General features: G+C 40.9%; 1 protein-coding gene and 1 long non-coding RNA gene across 18 annotated transcripts in view; one reads left to right on the top strand and one right to left on the bottom strand.

The window, feature by feature from the left end:
- snap91.L (synaptosome associated protein 91kDa L homeolog) overlaps nucleotides 1-9,287 on the bottom strand; it is a 63,764-nt gene extending 54,477 nt beyond the window's left edge. For 13 of the 15 annotated variants that reach the window (XM_018263428.2, XM_018263431.2, XM_041563046.1 and 10 more), the window contains exons 1-2: nucleotides 8,647-8,771; nucleotides 8,172-8,312 (exon numbers count right to left, since the gene is read on the bottom strand). In XM_018263428.2, the coding sequence (XP_018118917.1) occupies nucleotides 8,172-8,301 (130 nt within the window). In that variant the 5' untranslated portion in view covers nucleotides 8,302-8,312; nucleotides 8,647-8,771. Of the gene's footprint in view, nucleotides 1-8,171; nucleotides 8,624-8,646; nucleotides 8,772-9,208 lie in introns of those variants that run through there. The other 2 variants (XM_041563045.1, XM_041563044.1) reach the window with 2 other exon arrangements.
- Nucleotides 9,021-20,366, top strand: LOC108716891. Of its 3 annotated transcripts, none has more exons than XR_005961291.1 (4): nucleotides 9,021-9,130; nucleotides 15,472-15,623; nucleotides 19,311-19,419; nucleotides 19,564-20,366. It is a non-coding gene; the product is annotated as an uncharacterized LOC108716891 (long non-coding RNA). The 3 variants fall into 3 exon arrangements; XR_005961292.1 differs by lacking the exon at nucleotides 9,021-9,130 and adding an exon at nucleotides 9,633-9,671; XR_001935787.2 differs by lacking the exon at nucleotides 9,021-9,130 and adding an exon at nucleotides 14,076-14,119.
- The last annotated feature ends 423 nt before the right edge of the window (nucleotides 20,367-20,789 follow it).

Below are 20,789 nucleotides of genomic sequence, written 5' to 3'. Positions count from 1 at the left end.
AATTTGCTGATTCAAATTTTTCCCATTCTGATTTTTTCTTAAATTAGAAACCATCCGAGTTGTGAGTTAATTCAAATTCATTTGAGGTCTAAAAAAGCTCACATAACTCTAAAATGTGACCATTGATAAATAACCCCCTTAAACATTAATTAAACCCAATAGGATAGGATAGCTTTCTGGTTATGGGTTTTTGGATAACTTATCCCATACCTGGATTTTGCATTAGGTTATCTTTCTCCCCTATTAAAATACTAATTGATTGATTTTTAACATTAAACCGACTGTTTGATATTTCTGAGACTTTTCTGAGTTGTGTCTAGGCTTATACGCGAGTCAATACGTTTTTCTGGGTTTCATAGGTAAAATTAGGTACCTCGGCTTATACGCGGGTCGGCTTATACACGAGTATATACGGTAATTGCATCAGTAGTAATTTTACATGCCTGGTGGCAAACAAATTCAATTTCTGGTTGTAGAAGTCAGAACTGATCTCTTCTAATTCAGTGATGAGGCTCAGTCAAATGCTATGTCCGTGCACCCTGCAAAACCCCACCAATCTCACACACAGGAATCTCACTAACATCACCTCACCAACAAATCTTGAGATGAACTAGGAAGCCAACCTAGTGACTGAATTTACTGGGGGATGCCTAACATATTAGAACCCCCCAGTTAATTATTTTTCAAGATTTTTAATATATAACACTCACAGGACTATCCAAAATTTTGCTAAATAGATCAAACCACAGGAACACAAAAATGTTTTTCATAATACCAAAATACAAAATGTATAAATCAGTTTTTTCTAAACTTTAACCTAATAATCTGTGAACCTTTGCTAAAGTTAGACAACTATATTCATAAAAATAAAAGCCACAGGTCTTTTGAATACTTAAAACAACATTTACCTTTGATTACCCAAACTGTGTGTAAAATGTGGAGACCAAAATCTGAATTCTACATACATATTCTCACGACTAATGCTTCAGCAGACAAAATAAATTGTTTGCATTTTATAAGTAATAAAAGCCCCAATAAAGGAATCCCCCAAACAGGGTTGCCACCTTTCCCCCATGGTAACTCCTAATTTGGAAAACCGGGCAGGCAGTGTTGACCCGGAGAGCCCTTTAAAAAAAATGGGCTGTCTGGGTCAAAACCGGACAGGTGGCAAACCTACCCCCATACAATTTATATGTTGAAAGCAAACATTCAAAATGGATATTTTTTTAAGACAAAAGTAGTAGTAGACCTCATAGCTATCCTAAATTCATGCAACATTATTTTGGAAGTGCAATTTAATTGTACCTGTTGCAAACAGACCAAATGTGGAACCTATAAAGAAAGTGCAAAGATGTGTGTATGTGTACAAAAAAGGGCTCAATGAAGCGATGCTTTATACAGTAGTACCTGTACAGCAAGTGGGTTGTATGATGAGTATGGATGAGTATTAAACTTGTTTATTAAATGTGTTCGCCCATCACTAATATCTATATTGAAGACTCTGGGTTAGCCATATTTTTGGAAAAGAATTGGTGAGTCAATAAAAGTAATACAATTCGCAAAGTGCATAACTTTGCATGTCGCAATCTAATATTTCATTGCATTGCAAATCTTACCTTTAACACCTGCTCTGGAGTTTCGTTAAATATTTTGTCGCAAAAAATAGTTTGCAATTGTGAAATTTTACTACATACTCTGCGCACTATCGCAAACTATAAAATTCGCAATCGCTATCCAACTGTCACAACAGTTTTGGCAAAGGCAAACAATTTTCACTTTGCGAAAATGTATTTGCATTTGCAAACTAATTGAGAACAATTTTTTACTTTAGCGACCGATATTACATTCCTCCATTACTAGCAACAGTTTTTGAGCTTTCTTGAAAATTGCTTCTTTTAGGCTACCCATCCATACAGTATTTGCTTTGTTTTATTTTATTGCATCTAAAGAATACTCCTAGGTAATTGTTGGTGTTCTGCTTTAGAAGCCTTAGCATACACTTTTCATATTTTATCCCCACTTGCTAAGAGCAGCCATGATGACTCCTCAGGAATTTTGCGGGAGTCACCCTGATTAGTGCTTCTAAAGTAAATACACAGTTTTTAATAGTGTAGGGTTACAATGTATTATAATTAAATACATACAAATCATATGGATATTCTGCAGAAAAAAAATTTAAATCACAATTCCATTTCCAAATAGTCTGCATCTGGCCAGTGCCGGAGTGCTCAAGTATGCCCTTTGCCCATCAGGCAGGAGTATTCACAGTATATATAAACTCACCAAAAGTACTATACTCATGTGCCTGTCAATCCTACATGACATTGTGCCACTCTTCAGTAAAGTACCCCTGAATGGTGCAACATTTATTAAGATGCATATAGCAAATTGCAGCATGTTTGAAACTTTGTTTCAAAGTGATACAACTGCTGTTCCACTAAATACTGCACCCACCACTAGGTGCCAGCTATGCAGGGGCGATCCTGGCCCCTCGGCCGCCTGAGGCAGCAGCAGTTGCTGCTGCCCTCCCCTGGAAATTCGCTCTTAAAGTACCAGGAGCAGCATTTTTGCTGCCCCTGGCACCTAGTGGGGCGCTGCCGTCTGAGGCGATAGCCTCAACTCGCCTCATTGGCCAAGCAACCCTGCAGCTATGCAGCAATACTGGGGCAAATCATAAATGGGGAAATGTGCGCTTCATGACATGATCTGTGTGCTCTCTTACAAAGGCTTTGAGGAAGTCAGGAGTGACAAAATGCGTCAGGCGGGGCTTGGTTCACCCAGAGAGAAACATGCTGCAAGGAGAGAGATATGCTGGCATAAGTAACTGAACTCTAAATGCAGCAAACTGGGAAAACACAAGAGAACCTGGAAGACCAACAAGCACCTGCTTTGTTTTATGTGAGTGCCATTTTTAAATCTATTGATGTATATTACATTTTTTTTTATATATCTTATATATCTTTCCTAGTATATCTAGAATGGAATCTTGATACAAGAATTGAGGTGAAATATCTGAAAGGGACATAACCACTTGTGAGTACCCATTTTCCCTTGGTGTTACTTGGTTCCCTTGGTTTACTAAAGGTTAAAGAAAAGTGTGTCCAGCAACAGCCTGTAGGTTAAAGCTTGTCATGCATGGGCATGACAAGCTGCAGACTTGGTCCCTCCAGACTGGGTAGACAGCATATTTGCCCATGTTTGGGCCCCACCGCAAGGCATGTCCAACCAATACATCTTGAATTAGTTGAGCAGGTCCAAAAGCCCATTCGACAGGGAGCACATCAGCTCACTGAGCTGTCAAGCCTTCACAGCTTTATTGGATCTGTCCAATTTGGCCCTGCTTATGGGTGAGGTTGCAAGGTTGCCAAATGTGGCCATTTGGCAGTGTATTGTTTTAATCAAAAAAAATCTATTATTACCAGTATAGAACCCCCTACCTTTTCCCCTTGTTGTTACTGTTTTGTTAGCAAGAAAATTATCTACGCCCTGCTAATCAGGCTCAGCAAAGGGGAAGGTTGAGTGGTTGTATACTAGTAATCTAATCACTTACCTTGCAAGGAGCAAACATGGAGAAGCTTCTTGCCGTTTAGCTCAAGAAATAACAAAAAACATAAATTTTTCAGAACAAGCCCTATTAATTGGCCTGAAAGGGGAGTATACTGCCACTTTAAGTTCTAATTGTGGGTGCTGAATGATTCCCAACACTCCACACTTATATCTGCATATTTCCTGCACGCTGAGAGAAGAGGATCCGCTCTCTATAGCTGCACTGATAATTACAGCTTCTGCCTGATTGTTGCTACTGTATATGAAGAGGAAACCAGACTGAAAATGCAAAAGTGAGCTACAAGGTGGAAGCTGTGATTGTCACTACAGCTACAGGAAGATGCAGAAAGGAGCAAATACGCAGACCGAGAGTAGCAGAGCCAATGCTCTGTGTACCCAGGAGTTAAGGGTAATGTCAGACTGGTAAATTCAGTTAGTTTTGTCACCACAGTCATTAAGATCTCATGCGAGGGCAACAAAATGCTCCAAGTTCCTCCATTACTAGAAACTACCAGACCCCATGGTGTACTCTCATCAGTGGCAGAACTACCGGGGAGCACTGGGTGCGATTGCACCAGGGGCCGCACCTCCTTGGGCCCGCCAGTGGTTTGCGTGCCCTCGTATCCGCTCAGAAGATCGCTTTTGGAGGGGGGGGCTGCATGGCACCCGGGCCCAACGCCACATAGTTACATTAATGACTCTCATGTAAGTCTATTCTTGCTAGAAATGTAGTCAGTGTTTTAGAGCAAGAATTCCCTGACCCTTAAGTACACCTGCAGGTCCAGGCAACTGCCATAGAAAAGAATGGAGAGAGAATTGGAGTTTTTGGCACCCACCTGCCAAGCTAGAAACAAAACGCCATGAATTGCTCCACCTGCAATTACCCTAACCCCCTGTTAACTAGTCTCAGTGAATTATCTGGAATAGAGTTTTTAAGCACACCTAATTCAGTTTACTAAACATATACTGTATATGGTGCAAAGTTGCTATATATGCCTGCAGGTAGAATAGCCATTATTGAATACTTAATACAGGGATCCCCAACCTTTTCAACCCGTGAGCAACATTCAGAAGTAAAAGGAGTTGGGGAGCAACATTAACATTACAAATGTTATTGGGGTGCCAAATAAGTGCTGTGATTGGCCATTTTGCAGCCCCTATGTGTATTGTCAACCTACATTGAGGCTCTTTTTGGCATTACACCTGGATTTTATGCAACCAGAACTTGCCTCCAAGTCAGGAATTTAAAAATAAGCACCTGCTCTGAGGCCACCGAGAGCAACATCCAAGGGGGTGGAGAGCAACATGTTGCTCACGAGCTACTGGTTGGGGATCACTGACTTAATATGTGCTTGGCCTGCCTAATGTCATTGGCAAAGGCCATGCTTTGTGGCTGCTGGAGCAGCACAAAGGCAAGGACAATGATTTTGGAAGTACTCTGAGCTGATAGCAAAAACAATGGGTAAACAAGAACATGGAGAAGATAAACGTCATAAAAACTTTCATTGCACGCCTGCTTTGTCGGACAGATCCAAACAGCAGTTAAATGGGTGGCCATTGTTTTACATTTTCTCTTGGGATTTTAACAGGCAGTTTGTATTAAACAAAAACTGCAACAAAGATATAGTAATAAATGGCATACCAGAATACATAATGCTGTGTACAGGAATCCCAAAACGTCTCAGAAACAAGGGTATAATTGCAATATGCATCTTTTTAACCTTTCCTAATGCAGTACTTTTCAGTTGCATGGAATCTGGTACATTATAGAATTTAGCAAACCATAGCCTGAAAACTGAAGCAACTGTAGCAAGGTTATAAGGCAGAATGTTCCCCTAAACTCAGGACAAAGAAAAGATAAAGATTTATAAAGCTGTAATGCAGATTCCTATTGGCTGCTGTGATGCCAAAACATTATGCCTGGCTCAGGAAATTGGGGTTTAATAGCGACAGCTGGGCTTCATTGTGTTGGACAATCCCATGGGAAAATTTATAGAGGTAAATGATTTACAGGGCTGCACATGGGAATCACTAGCCTCATCTAAATAAACTAATCAGCAGGCAGAGATAAAATGCACCTGTTCTCACTGCACATAGGAGAAAGGACACCAGAAAGAAAGACACACCCATTGACCTCAGTGGAATAAAAGGTACTGACACTAACTGGCCTCCACATTTGGATATGTAAGCAGTTGCCTGCTGATGGGCACTGATGTCATGATTCCACACTTGCACAAATGATTTATTGGACTTTAACCCCCCCCCCCTTTAATTAACAAAAACATTGTGCTGCTTTTACATTTTGAGTACACGTGCAAAGAATGCAAATATATTTAGAGGAAAATGTTCTTTATTACGAACTAAGGGACAAAAGATGACAAATGAAATGAACCTGGGGTGCGGCGATAAAAATAATAAATAGCTATATGCTTTTGTCCAATCAGCATTTTATCAGTGCAACAAAGGTTGAAGGAAGGTCAGTGAAGGAGACTTTGGAAAAACCAGGCCCATGAGAAGTCTGTTCACATGCTAGTATTATTTCTTAATTACTTTTACTTCTCTGATTCCCTGCTAGGAATGGCCCTGGAGAAAAATTCATTGTGAGATTATGACTTCAGTGATGCAGAATAGAAGAATACACGCCACATCATCCTCACTGCTACTCTGCTTTAAATACAACCGCAACCTAACTGAGGTTAATAAAATTCATAAAACCATGAAGATGTCATTTGGATTTTAATAATACACAAGTCAGAAGGTACCAGGCAATTTACTTGGTAAGATACAGTTACATGATTCAATACTGTCAAACCAGATTACACAAAAGGTCACTGAGGCCCAAATACATACTGGTAAAGGGTATGTTCTCTAATCAGATAAACCCTTTCAGTCATCATCAATAAACTGAGGTTATCAATCTAACAGGCCTTTAATTGCTCTACAATACAGCTCAGAAAATTTCCCAGAAGCTTAGAGCTGATGAGGAATGATGGGAGAAATAGAACCCTACATCTGCAGAATCAGACTCCACTGGTTCATAACCATATTTGATGCTTAAATGCCAGCTAAATGATTGGAATATATCAATGCTAACATGTCTTTGGAAACTAACCAAGGGCAAAAAAACGCCTCAATTGCCCTTTACCTTGCAGTGAAGATTTAATTTCTACAAAATTAAGGACTAGATCGTTATCAATCTAAAGATATGGGGTTAGTTGGGATCCTTGAAGGGTGAATCAAGTCAGGCTTTAGGTGATAAAGGGGTGAATCATGTCAAGTATCATACGTTAAAGGGAAGAATCAAGTCAGGTTGTAGGAAGGCACTAAGAATTGAATCAAGGCCTCGGCTAGGCACTGAGTCTGAAGAGTCACTAAAGGAGTAAATATTGTCCGGTTTCTTGGAGGCACAGAAATATCAAACTAATCCCAGCTCCACAAGGTTGGAGAGGTAAAGAATACATGTACATAGCCTATAAAGGGTTCAAACTTTACAAAGTTGCTAAGGGGATGCATTGTTTTTCTACTCAGGACCTACACAAGGAAATCTCCAGAGAGGAAATAAGTGGTTATTCTAGACAGATGCAAGAGGATGTATTTTAGTCAGGATCTACTCCATCATTAAATGGCTGAATCTTGGTGTCATATGAGAAGACTGGTGCAGAACCAGTGAATTTAGCTAGGCTCCATCTCCATAATGGCTAAAGTGATGGGGTTTAACCAGTGTCGGACTGGGACATCAGGGGCCCACCGAAAAACTTTAGACCAGGGCCCACTCTCAATGCTATTATTCTTCCTCTCCTCACTCAACCTCTATTCTCCTTGTCTCTTTTCTTTACATACTATAATCCATTATTTCATCTATTTAGCCTCTAGCACTAAGGAATGGCCATGAAATAGGCCACACTTTAACATCATGAAGGCCCACTGCCACCTGGGCCCACCGGGAGTTTTCCTCGTATTCCTGTGGGCCAGTCCGACACTGGTTTTAACTAATCTTTGGATAGATGGTATCTGCCTATCAGCATAATTAAGTGATTACACTGGCATTTTCATGCAATAGGACAGTTTTACATGTGGCAGTTCACATAAGCAGCAATACTGTATAGAGGTACTTTCTTTCATGTAACTGCCTGCAGCAAATTGTTCTCCCCCCAGGCTACAAAATGACCCTGTGCCATGGCACTACATGGTACAATAAAATGAGGTTACAAACATGCCCACTATGGATTGCAAACCTACTGATGTGGTTAGTTGACATCTGTGCCTCAGCATCTAAGGACTGGCTAGATTCACCCCTTCAGCACCAAGCTGAGACCCGATATCATTCACCCCTTGTGCACATATCTAAGGTCTAGCTGTATCACCTACTTAAGGACTGAATTCAACCCTTCAACCCTTCTGACTAGATTCACCCCTTTTGGCAGCACCCTGTGTACCAGCCTAATGTGACCCCATCCCCCATTTAATGCACAGATAAAGCAAATACCATTTTAACCCATCAGTGCCGGTGATTGAGCCCAAGAATGCATTACAATTGCACGAGCAGAGATATAAAGGCCACATCAAACCGGGAAGCACATAATGAATTGGCCACAGCAGATAGTGAAAAGATAAGGATTGCTTACATTCAAGGTGCTTTTTCTTGGGCCCCATCACTTCATGAGTGGTCGCCTTGCAGACTGCCCTGGCCACTGCTGAGCCTGTCACGCTGTACTGTGCAGCTGCGATCCGATCTGTCAGCGTCTGGCCCGACATCTTTTCTTTATCTGTCACAAACAAGAGACAATACGGTAATACCCGGTGTTAAGGAGCCATTGGAACGTTCCGAGATAAGGCCGCTCGGTAACAGACGTCAGCTTGTCACACACGCGGGGTTTAGATCCACAGTGAGCAATGCAGAAAGCGACTGTCACATCCTATAATAACTGCCGTCTGCCTTCCCCATCCCTGATCATGTATCGTAGTGACAGCTAGCCTAGCAGCCTCCCCTGCACCTGACACACAGGCATGTAGCAATGGTTAAACATGGCCACTGCACATCTTGCACCTGATCACACCCTTACCCTCCCAAACCTCAAACAGCACAAATAAAGAATCCACCTTCGCAGCCCTGGAACTGAGCAAAGCCCTTTAGAACGGCAGCCTTGATCGCTTCTCACTCACACACTCACACACACACAATACAACATATCATCCTCCCCCTCCCCTCCTGCCTGCCAGGGGATTAGAATATCACTGCCCCACCCCCCGCCTCGCATCTCACTCCAGGTTTCTGCCTTTTAATTATTAAAGGGACAAAATGCCACACGAACTCTCTATAGTCCCACGTTACAACCCAGGGATGTTGTCATATTATAATCCACCCATTTTAATTATGTGTCTTCAGGCGACCAACTGCTGCCCTGCAGCCTCCATTAAACTACAAGTCCCAGCATGCGTGGGGTGGAACATTGGGAATTGTCTAGGTTGGACTTTGCTGCGCTGTAGAAAGCATCATAGAGCCATGTAGCGGCCTTTATTGCACGGTGATGCTCGAGGGAGTTTGATCCATTCATCGTGTGAGGTGGAGGGTGACTGTAACCCTGTGAGTGCCTAAATGCACATGTCGCTGCCTCACAGTCACTAGGGACATGGGGAGGATGCAGGAAGGATGTAGTCAGACCTGTTTCGGGCTCTGCGTGTTATCCTCCCTTTATATTCTTCACCGTTCTCCGCCGTGCAAACTGATGCTACAGTGATGGCCAAGGCCGTATGTGATCCCTCCCCTAGCCCAGCACTCAGGGAGGTGTAATATATTCTTCATCCTTCTGTTCCACTAAGCACACAGGGCTCACAATGTATGGAGCAGCATGGATCTGCATTTGTGGCAAATAACCTTCCAAATTCCAACAAGTACATTTAATAAGGAGGAAGGGGTTCCTAAACCCAATAAACTTAATGATGGAGATGGTGTGGGGGTAGGATATGTTGGAATAAGCCAGGCCCCTAGCCTTAAGGTGGCCATAGACGCAGGTCTGGATTTGTGCAGAGGACACCAAGGCCCGGGCCTAGGGCAGCAGTATTTTAAGGGGTGGCATGCTGTTCAACTAAACCCACATTGGTTCAGAAACACTGGGGATGTGCAGGTAGGGTTGCCACCGGGCTAGTATTTTACCGGCCTGTCCAGTAAAAATGATGGCTGATCCCAATGTTATTAATTATTTTATTAATAAAAAGATAAATATATAGGAAGGCCGGTATTTTTTTCCAGAAAAGGTGGCACCCTGTGTGCAGGAAATACAATAGTTTGTTTAATTTCCCATGCGCCAATCCCCATTGCTCTGGTCCTGATGAAAGTTTGAGCAAATAAAATGGAGGGGACAGGGGCGCCGAATGAAAACGGGCCTAGCGGTGTCCGCTATGTAAATCTGGCCCTGCATAGACGTGCTGGTTTACCTGCAATATCGGACGAACGAACAGACGTCCCCAACTCCCAATCTGCCACTAACCTTCAGTTTAAATAAAGTAGTAATAAAGAACAGATCAGACAATGTTCTGCCCTGACAGCAATCGTACAAGCGTTTATGTCTGACAAAAGCTTGTGACAGTTTCCCACTGAAAATCGTCAGATCGGCAATACATGCAGAGAAATTATCGGCAACCGACAGAAATTTTCCAACCTGTTCCGATCAACTGAACGTCTGATCGCTATGGCATGAAAAATGTGGGGACACTCCACACACGGTCCAAAAATCGTACAAATCGAGAATTCGTATGGTTATATCTAGGTCTATGGCCAGCTTTATATTGGTTTCTTTTTAGTGCTGTTATCTACTGCATCAAATATATACCAGTTCTTGTCTAAGGAGAAGAGCAAAAAACAATGTGTAATGCTAGCTTCTTAAAAGGGTTGTTTACCTTTAAATTAACTTTTGGAATAATGTAGAGAGTGATATTCTGAGACAATTTGCAATTGTTTTTCATTTTTTATTATTTGTGGTTTCTAGATTTTTATTTGGCAGCTCTGTAGTTTGCAATTTCTGGTTGCTAGGGTCCAGATTGCCCTAGCAACCTTACATTGATTTGAATAATAGACTGGATATGAATAGACCTGAATAGAAAGATCAGTAATAAAAGTAGCAGGGGATTATTTATTAAACTCCAAATGGCAAAACCCCGAAAAATTTGTGTTTTCTTACTATAAAAATCCGAATTTAGGGAAAAAATGCACCGAATCCACTATTTTGGATTTGGCTGAATCCTCTGTGAAAGATTTGGCCGAGTACTGAACTGAATCCGCACCCTTATTTGCATATGAAAATCAGGAAGGGTGCACGTTGCTAAAATATTTTTACTTCCTTGTTTTTTGAAGAGAAGTCACGTGATTTTAAGAATTCGGATTTGGTTTGGCCAGGCACAAGGATTCCGCTGAACCCGAATCCTGCTGAAATAGGCTGAATCCTGGCCGAATACTGAAACAAATGTTTCTAACTTAATTGGCTTTTGGCAGAGAGCCCAGAACAGCCACAGCTGGTCCCTTGGGAGACGTTAGAGTCACAGCTTAAAGGGCAATTCACCTTCATTAGCAAAACTGTAAAAAAAACACAGAAATATGTTCAAACTTTCATAACCTGACAAATTTTGTAAAATGGACATGGTAATTAGGGGATGTGGCCAAAAAATGGGCGTGGTCAAAGAAAATTTTCCACGCTACGTGGAGCAACTTTTTTGTCCCTCTTTTTATTTCTATAATGTTGGGAGGTATGCATATTTTTAGACCATTGTTCCGTAATCAAAACTGAAACGGGGTAATACATTAGGAGGGCCACAATCTCCTATGTTGCTAGTCTATGTCTAGCATATGTCTATGTTGCTAGTCTAAGTAAACAGCCAGTTCAATAAAATGGTTCCTCAGTGGAGCACAGTTAACATATACAGTAGATCTTTGTGCAGCTTACAGACACATCATTCTGAAGATTTAGTTCTGTTTTTGATTACACTGTAAATCTACAATAATTATGTTCTAGCAGTTTTATACAAAACTGGTGTGAATGGCTTTGCTTGACATGGACAAATATTGTATTTGATTTATGCTTTGTTAAAAAATGGTATTGTTTGGTAAGGGCTCTTACACACATCAAGTTGCAACTGATGGGGCTAGACATATTGTCAGATTCCCAGCTGCCCCAGTCATGTGACTTGTGCCTATACTTTAGGATGGAACTACTTTCTGGCAGGCTGTTATTTCTCCTACTTAAAGGACCAGTAACATCAAAAAAATTTTTACAAAAATTAGTTAGAATACAACAAAAAAAAACCACCAAGACAAATTAAATTTTAAAATAGCAAAGCATTTATTAAGAAATAACTTACCGAAACTCCATTTCCTGTCCTCTACAGAAAAGGCGACACGGCAACCATCCATACTGCAGTGCTCGATTTCTTCTCCCTGGCTATTCACTGACAGTGTGTCCTGCAGCCGGTCCCTGATCTTCACGCAAATATCCCCAGGTCCCTGTGTTTGTCTGTATGTGTATCAGCGCGATGTATGACCCCGCCGTGCTCCTGCCGACCCCGCCGCCTTGTATGTGTCTTTGGTGGAGGATCAGCGTGGGAAGCGGGGCATCAGCAGGCCCTATGCGATGCGCTTGGGAGCCGAACCGGTGCCGATACCAATTCCTGCGCAGGGTTAGTAACTCCATGCGATGCACTTGGTTTCTAGTGATCCCCAACACAGCAGCTCCCCAGGGCTTTTTCTCTGCCTGCCTTTTCTCCCAAAGCTACCGGAGAGCTGAATGAATGAGCAGCCAGAGAAGTGGCATGGGGAGCAAACGCTCGTCCACTTCTGCTGATCCATAACTTAGCAGCGACTGCAGCAATCCAGCTGGACAGCTGTTTGTGCAAACCCTGCGCTCTCGCAGGAATTGGTATCGGCACCGGTTCGGCTCTCAAGCGCATCGCATAGGGCTCTCGCACAGCAGAGGAGATCATGCAGGACGAACGGCGGGCAGAGGAAGAAGAGGATGGGTACCTGCTGATGCCCCGCTTCCCGCGCTGATCCTCCACCAAAGACACATACAAGGCGGTGGGGTCGGCAGGAGCACGGCGGGGTCGTACATCGCGCTGATACACATACAGACAAACACAGGGACCTGGGGATATTCGCGTGAAGATCAGGGACCGGCTGCAGGACACACTGTCAGTGAATAGCCAGGGAGAAGAAATCGAGCGCTGCAGTATGGATGGTCGCCGTGTCGCCTTTTCTGTAGAGGACAGGAAGTGGAGTTTCGGTGAGTTATTTCTTAATAAATGCTTTGCTGTTTTAAAATTTAATTTGTCTTGGTGGGTTTTTTTTGTTGTATTCTAACTAATTTTTGTAAAAAAATTTTTGATGTTACTGGTCCTTTAATGTAACTGAATCAGTCTCAGTGGGACTTGGCTTTTACTATTGAGTGTTGTTTTTAGATCTCCCAGGCAGTTGTTATCTTGTGTTAGGGAGCTGCTATCTGGTTACCTTCCCATTGTTCGTTTGTTAGGCTGCTGGGGGGGGGGAAGGGGGTGATATCACTCCAACTTGCAGTACAGCAGTAAAGAGTGACTGAAGTTTATCAGAGCACAAGTCACATGACTGGGGGCAGATGGGAAACTGACAATATGTCTAGCCCCATGTCAGATTTCAAAATTGAGTAAAAAAAATCTGTTTTCTCTTTTGAAAAATGGATTGCAGTGCAGAATTCTGCTGGAGCAGCACTATTAACTGATGTGTTTTGAAAAAAACATGTTTTCCCATGACAGTATCCCTTTAAATTTGTGCCTAGTTAAATAAATCTGCAGCGTATCCCTATCTTAATCACATTTCGGCCATATAAAATGTATATTGATATAGAACAGTGCTCTCTGTCAGCTGTGCATTCCTGCATGCACTTTATGATTCCAGCATCTCTGCGTGTGTGTGTATGTACAGTATATATATATATAGTCAAATACAAGAGTCCTCTGCACTCAACCCATTATCAATATATTTAAGACAGCGACATTTTGTGCATACTGCTACTAAAAAATGCCTTACCCTTTAAACAAAACAGGGATTGTTTGTCCATATATTGCAATATATTTAAGCTGGCCAACTACGTCAAAGTCATCCCATATCTGGCCAGTCCTATGCTCAATTTTATCTGATTCATTAAGAATTCTGTTGCTTCATTATACATTTTACAAAGGGACTTGGTTTTACCTGCAACTTAACTTGCTGCTTTCAAAGTAAACCTCCATACTTGGCTGCCCTTTTATTAGACACCAGTGGGATCACCTGACTATAGCTGGGAAGGGTGGGAGCTACAACATGGAGCTGGTCACTGCTCCTGTATAAACTATAACAAACAAGGGAAAGTTGTGCTCACCACTATTTTTTAAAACCATTAGGCGGGGGTGCAATGAGGCTGTGACCACAAAATACATATAGTCAAATACAAAGTAAACCTCCATACTTGGCTGCTATACCCTTCCCAGCTATAGTCAGGTGATCCCACTGGTGTCTAATAAAAGGGCAGCCAAGTATGGAGGTTTACTTTGAAAGCAGCAAGTTAAGTTGCAGGTAAAACCAAGTCCCTTTGTAAAATGTATAATGAAGCAACAGAATTCTTAATGAATCTGATAAAATTGAGCATAGGACTGGCCAGATATGGGATGACTTTGACGTAGTTGGCCAGCTTAAATATATTGCAATATATGGACAAACAATCCCTGTTTTGTTTAAAGGGTAAGGCATTTTTTAGTAGCAGTATGCACAAAATGTCGCTGTCTTAAATATATTGATAATGGGTTGAGTGCAGAGGACTCTTGTATTTGACTATATGTATTTTGTGGTCAAAGTCTCATTGCACCCCCGCCTAATGGTTTTAAAAAATAGTGGTGAGCACAACTTTCCCTTGTTTTTTATATATATATATATAGATATATACACGTGGAGCCAATGCTCCAAGTGGCCCTAAAGGAGCACCCTGGTGAGGTGCTTGTAGTGAAATGTGATTGTCACATATATGAATTAATTAAAACCCAGTGTGTATGTTCCAGACCAATAAAACTCTCTATTTCCCATAACTAGAGGCTTTAATTCACAGCTCAAGGCAGGTACTGGAAACCAGCAATAGGTTAACAGCACATCTTAGGCAATAGTGAGTAGTATAACTTGCTGATGTAACAAATCTCCTTACATTCGCTTATCACTGGATGCTAAAAAATATAACGAACAGGAACACACCTAATCAAATTTCTTTACATCTGGGCCAGAATCTATACAGAACCCAACTCACTGTTATGAGCAGATCTCCCAAGGCGCGCCCGAAGGGGCTTTCGAAATGCCACCCCAATTTACCTTAACCTCGCCGACAGGGGTCCGGAGGGGGGGGGGCATCGCTAGCGCAGAGAGTGAAATTGTGTTCTCTGTGCTAGAAAAGCAGATTTTCCAGTTTAATAACCTGACATTTGGCTCTTAAAGTTACCAGGAGGGGCTCTTTGCTGCCTCTGGTAACTTCTGGGGAGCTGCAGTCTGAGGCAAGGAACTCACCTTGCCTCATTGCAGAAATGCCCCTGGGTCTCCCCCAACAGCTGAACTCCACTGGAATGACATAAATATGCAGATTGGAAAGAAAATATTCCATATACAGTATTAATCCATATTTTTTAAGCATATAAAATAGCTGCTACCAATAGTGATAAAGAGGTGAGGGGTTGAAGGTCACAGTAGCTTCTGTAGGTGAAGGACAGAATACTGTATAAAAATATAGCACACAACATAAAATAAGTACAAATGCTTTTGATATCCAAATACACTATATTCTGTATGCGTGTTTCATGACCAATTCCTGACTACTCATGTAGTCTAAGTCCTGCCAGTTCCTCCTGTATTTTGTTTATAAGCATTCTTCTCTTTCTGCTACCTTCTAGTTTGATTATCTGGTGTGGCCTTGATCTTCTCCAGCAGGCAATATTTGGACCAGGGTTGGACTATGCCACTGCCATCATGAGCCCCACAGACCCAGGTCCACTCCCTACAAAGAATTCTTGCACCCTGGCCAATAGCAGTGCCAAGAAGGAAGGTATGTGGTGCTTATCCATGCGGGAAAGGGGGTTGATTGAATCGGGGTCAGCATGGAGGAGGCTGTGACTGGGGTGGGTGGGAGGCTCCTAAAGTTGCAGCCTGATGGACCTTGGACACCCTAGTCTGACACTGTTAGGCACCAATGCATGCAGGTATGGACTCTAAAAGAACCTCATTCACTATAACCTGGTGGCAGATGAGTAGCTGAGAGTCAGACAGTGACCAAAGGAGACAATGATGCAGAAAAGCATGCTGAAGTGACACCCGGGACAGTTTATATGCACTAAGTTCATTTTGGCTTCTCTAAACACCAGATACTTTGTTAATCATATGCATAATTGAACTGACATTCATATTTAGGATGTTTTTTTCTAGGTACTTAATGCTATGTGGGAGATATGAACTTGTGAAGTGAAAGTTTTGAGGTGATTTTTTTAGAATTTTCATACGTTTTTATAGAAACCGCTAAGTTCAGAAAAGCTTTGATGTTTGGAAAGACATAGTTACCATTTTGGATTCAGCAGAACGTGTACTTTTCAAAATATAAGGGGGCAGATTTATCAAAGGTCGAAGTTAAAAAAACTTCGAACTTCGAATTCAAAAAGACCAACAGAATGGAGGTCGAAGTTTTTTTGGGGTCGAAGTGGCCCAGATTCGGCCTACTTCGAATCGTACGATTCAAAGTAGCGCTACTCCGATCTACTACAATTAGAAGTTTTTTTAACTTCAAACTTCGATCTCCCAGACTCCCCCAATTGCCTCCATAAAGGTTTTAGGAGGTCCCCCATAGGCTAAAACAGCACCACGGCAGCTTTTAGGTGGCGAATGGTCGAAGTCGAAAGTTTTAAAGAGACAGTATTTAAAAAAATTTCAATGTTTTTTCGAATTCGAAGTTGGAATATTCGATGGTCGAAGTACCCAAAAATTACTTCAAAATTATTGTTTTTTGTTTCGAAAATTCACTTCGACCTTTGATAAATCTGCCCCACGGTGTTCTGGGGTAAACCTACTGTAAGGGGCAGATTTATCAAAGGTCGAATTGAATTTTCGAAGTAAAAAACTTCGAATTTCGAAATTATTTTTTAGTACTTCGACCATCAAATCGTATCAATTCGAAGTAGGTCGAATATGGACCACTTCCACCCCCAAAAACCTTCGACTTCTATTCGGTTGGTCTTTTTGAATTCAAAGTTCGAAGTTTTTTTAACTTCGACCCTTGATAAATATGCCCCTAAGTATGCACTATTAGCTGTAGTGCTTTGGGTAATTTACTCCTGGGTGTTTTTGATCTATAGCAGTCTCCATAAAACTATACATATCTGGTATTGGCATGTTCGACATGAGGCTTTCCAAATCAGTTGAATATTTTGCATAAAATAAAATATTTTTCTGGTACAATCTCTATTTCATGAAAAATAGCAATTTCTATTTTTTTTTCTTTGTATTTAGAATTTTTTATCCAGAAGTGGAAATACACAAAAAGTCAAGCAGAGCTCAAGCGATGTATAGTTTTCCTAGGTAAACTAAAAATCCCCCCAAGGAAATGCCACTGTGAAATGTCAAGTGAGAGAGCACAAAATGTTCAAAAACATCTGGCACTGAGCACAAATAAAATGCTAAATTCTGATGGCACTTAAGGGGATAACATCATTCTCCTTTAAAATATAACTATGTAGTGTATTTTTGTACATTTTTATAATGCTACTTATGTAAGCGGCGCTGCACAGCAGACAGAAACCTGAATGTATCCTAAATCATTTAGTATAGGATCAATTTGTAGAATTACTAGATATTTGATAATCATTTGTTTTTCTGATTAAATTGTGGGTTGTATGTAAAGGCATAGGGTAAAATATCTGATCTTTTTCCATTTCATGGATGAGCTGCCAATAAGTAGACCAGGGAGATCATGAAGGTATTCTCAATCCTCATTTTATACTTATTAAAAAGATTAGCTTTTGCAGTATGTAAAACATTAATAAGACTTTTCTTATGAAACCTTTGGCAAATAATCTATCCCTTTTTTGTTATGATAAAATCTTCCTCTTTAATGTATATGTGTCATCAAAACTGGCTGAAGGGTATGTTTCTTATTAAACAAGAGGGATGATTAGAATTTGCATTTAACATGTTAGCCAAACAATCCTTGGAATGTAATAAATATTTGTTTTTCTCTACATTAAGGAGCCAATTTACTTTTTGATGAATCAATTTACTTTTTCATGAATCATATTTTTGCTCTAAAATGTTTCTATATGTCTAAAACTGAAAAAGTTTGAAATTTAAGTAAAAAAACATTAAAAAAACTGTCCTCAAAAAAAGTCCTCAAAGTGTGACATCTAGAAAGTGCATAGCGAGTAATAGGGATTTTTATTAAAATAAATGCTTACAATAAAGAAACAAACCATAATACAATTCTTAAACTAACATAAAATTAATGGCAGGTTAAATAAGTCCACTTAAGATACCCACTACCAGAAGACTCCCTCCCCATTCCACCCATATGAGGACGGCCAACTATCAAAGTCCACCCCTTTGTCCATACTGACTGCCTCCTCTCCCCACACCCTCACCAATCCCAACAACACCCAATGGATAGCCAGTTTCAAAGTCTTGTCTCTGTCCAATCTGACTTCCATTCCCCTCCACCAAACCAAAAATATCCAGAGCCCACCACCTCCCTAACCCCGTCCCCCTCCCAAAAGATAAAGAAGACGCCCAAAACAAGGCATCCGCCATAATAATAAATAGCGAGTAATAGGAGGATGAAAGTGTGTAAATTTCTAGTTTGATGTGATAATATTTATGTAGATAGAAAAATAATGAAATCACTGGTAAGTGGCAGAACAGATGACTGTAAATAACTGTGTCCTCCCACCAGCCAAGATATAAATCAGATAAAGGAGTACATTTTTGCCCCCATTTGTGTTCTGCACCATTGTACATAATGGTTGAGTAAATGTTAACTAATTGTGTGTAAGAAGGAATTCAGTAGCTTTCAAAATGAAATTACATCTGTTAGTATCATGTAGACACTTGACTGATGAAGGATAAACGAATATATGTTGTAAAGATGACACATCTATTGTTTTTTCAGTTGCATGTTTTATCCCATTCAAAGTCTTCAAGAGCAAAAGCTACAGTACAGATGTTCCTTGTCTATTTAAAGGAGAACGAATACCATTTCACAATTACAATTCCAAAACGTAGGCACCCCCTAGTGACTACTTTAATTTACCTGACACCACGGGCCGGTGCTCCTATCAGCAGAAAACCGCCCCGGCTAGTGGTTCTTCTAGCAAACACCACAGAGCGATCCTATTCCTGCTTCTTCAGTTTTTAAATTTCCCGGGGCAGACGCATGTGCAATAGAGCGAAAAAGGTGGCTTTTTCGTTTAAGTTCGGCTTTTCGCTCTACTGCGCATGAGCAGCCTTGAGAAGACCTAAAGAAAGGAAGAGGATGGCTTTGTGGTGCTCCTAGAAGAACCCCTGGCAGGTGCGTTTCTTTTGCTGATAGGAGCAGAAGGTAAGTAAAAGAAGTCACTAGGTAGTGCCTTAATTTTGGAACCTCAATTGTAAAATGGTATTTGTTCTCCTTTAAAGTCTTATGCCACCTGGCATACATACATCTATGGAAACTTACATTACATGGATAACTATTTTAAACCTATTTTATTCCATGCAGAAAGCCTTACAAACCTGGAAACAAATACAGCGCACTACAGTAGAGTCTGACAAGTTCCCTGAAGAGCCACAACTAATAAATCTGTGTTCATCCTGTGACAGGAAAGCAGGTAAATCCCCCATGGAGTGAAAGATCTAGCTTCTGTAAATAAAATGCCAGTGCTTTGCAAGATTTGTTGTTCGAACAGAATTTCACAGATACATTCTTTTACTGAGGAAGATTAACAATATTTCTTTTTTGTTTGCAATGCTAGTGCGTCATCAATCTGGATATGAATCGCTTTGGAGGAGAGTTTGGCGGAGAACTAGGATAAGGCTTCTGCTTTAAGCATCTGGTGTTGATCAGTAGGCTCCACCTGTGATGCCCCCCAGCCTGCCACAACAACACCAGCTGCTGTAACCACACACAACTCCACCAGTGGTGCCCCCCAAAAATGCAACAGCTATACCAGTGACTCTCCCCATACAGCAGCTACACTTGCGGTGCAACAACAGCTAACCTCCCTGCACCACAGCTCCACCAGCATTGCCTGAGCACTAAAACAGTAAAAATTATTTTGTCCAAAGGATCATTAAGCCTGCCACCATATCAAGGTAGACTCTTTAAGCAAGTACCTACTCTAACTTAAATTACACTTAGTTATAGAATTTGCCAGCATTTCTAAAGTACAAATAAGAGCCATTTGATTGAATCCTTTGATTCAAATTCAATCCAGCATTTTCTTGACCAGAGCCCTCAACACAAGTAATATAACATTGCTGGCCAGGGCTCCCTTCAGAAGTAATAAATTATCATTGGTTGTTGGTGCATAAAAAAAAACATTGCTGGCTCAGACCCACCAGACAAGTTCAAAATAAAATAGGTTGCCAGTATATCCTACATAAGTTAAAAAAAACATTGGTGGTCAACCCCACATAAAAGAATCCAGGGTCCCCCCTACAAGTTAAAAAAACATGGGTAGTCTGACGCCATTGCGATCGGTCTTCTTCTTCATTCTCCTCAATGATGATGGCTTCTTCGACTTATGTCCGAAATAATCACAAATAAATAATAACTGAATTGAAATCTGTAACAAGTAGTGATGATTTCTATATTTTGTGTAATTTGTAATGCATTATTTATTATAATTAATTAAACAGATATCCAGAAAAGGTGATTGGTCATATAGGAAAGAAAAAGAAAGGGCTCAGGGCAATACACTACCTTGTCCAGTGGCTTTTAAAGGATAACTAAACCCTAAAAATTAATAAGGCTGAAAATGCCATATTTTATATACTGAACTCATTGCATTGGCCTAAAGTTTCAGCTTGTCAATAGCAGCAATGATCCAGGACTTCAAACTTGTCACAGGGGGTCACTCACATGCTCAGTGGGCTCTGAGCAGATGTTGATAAACTAAGCTTGTAAGAGAGTGAATTGTGTTGTGGGTGGGTGAAAGAGTTAAAATGTTGTTTGTGAATTATGTGATGTTAATGAGAA

This window comes from Xenopus laevis, chromosome 5L (genome assembly GCF_017654675.1).
Source record: "Xenopus laevis strain J_2021 chromosome 5L, Xenopus_laevis_v10.1, whole genome shotgun sequence".
Classification (NCBI taxonomy): Eukaryota; Metazoa; Chordata; class Amphibia; order Anura; family Pipidae; genus Xenopus; species Xenopus laevis.
The sequence above is the reverse complement of the archived record's forward strand: the minus strand, read 5'-3'. Positions and strand labels throughout refer to the sequence as shown.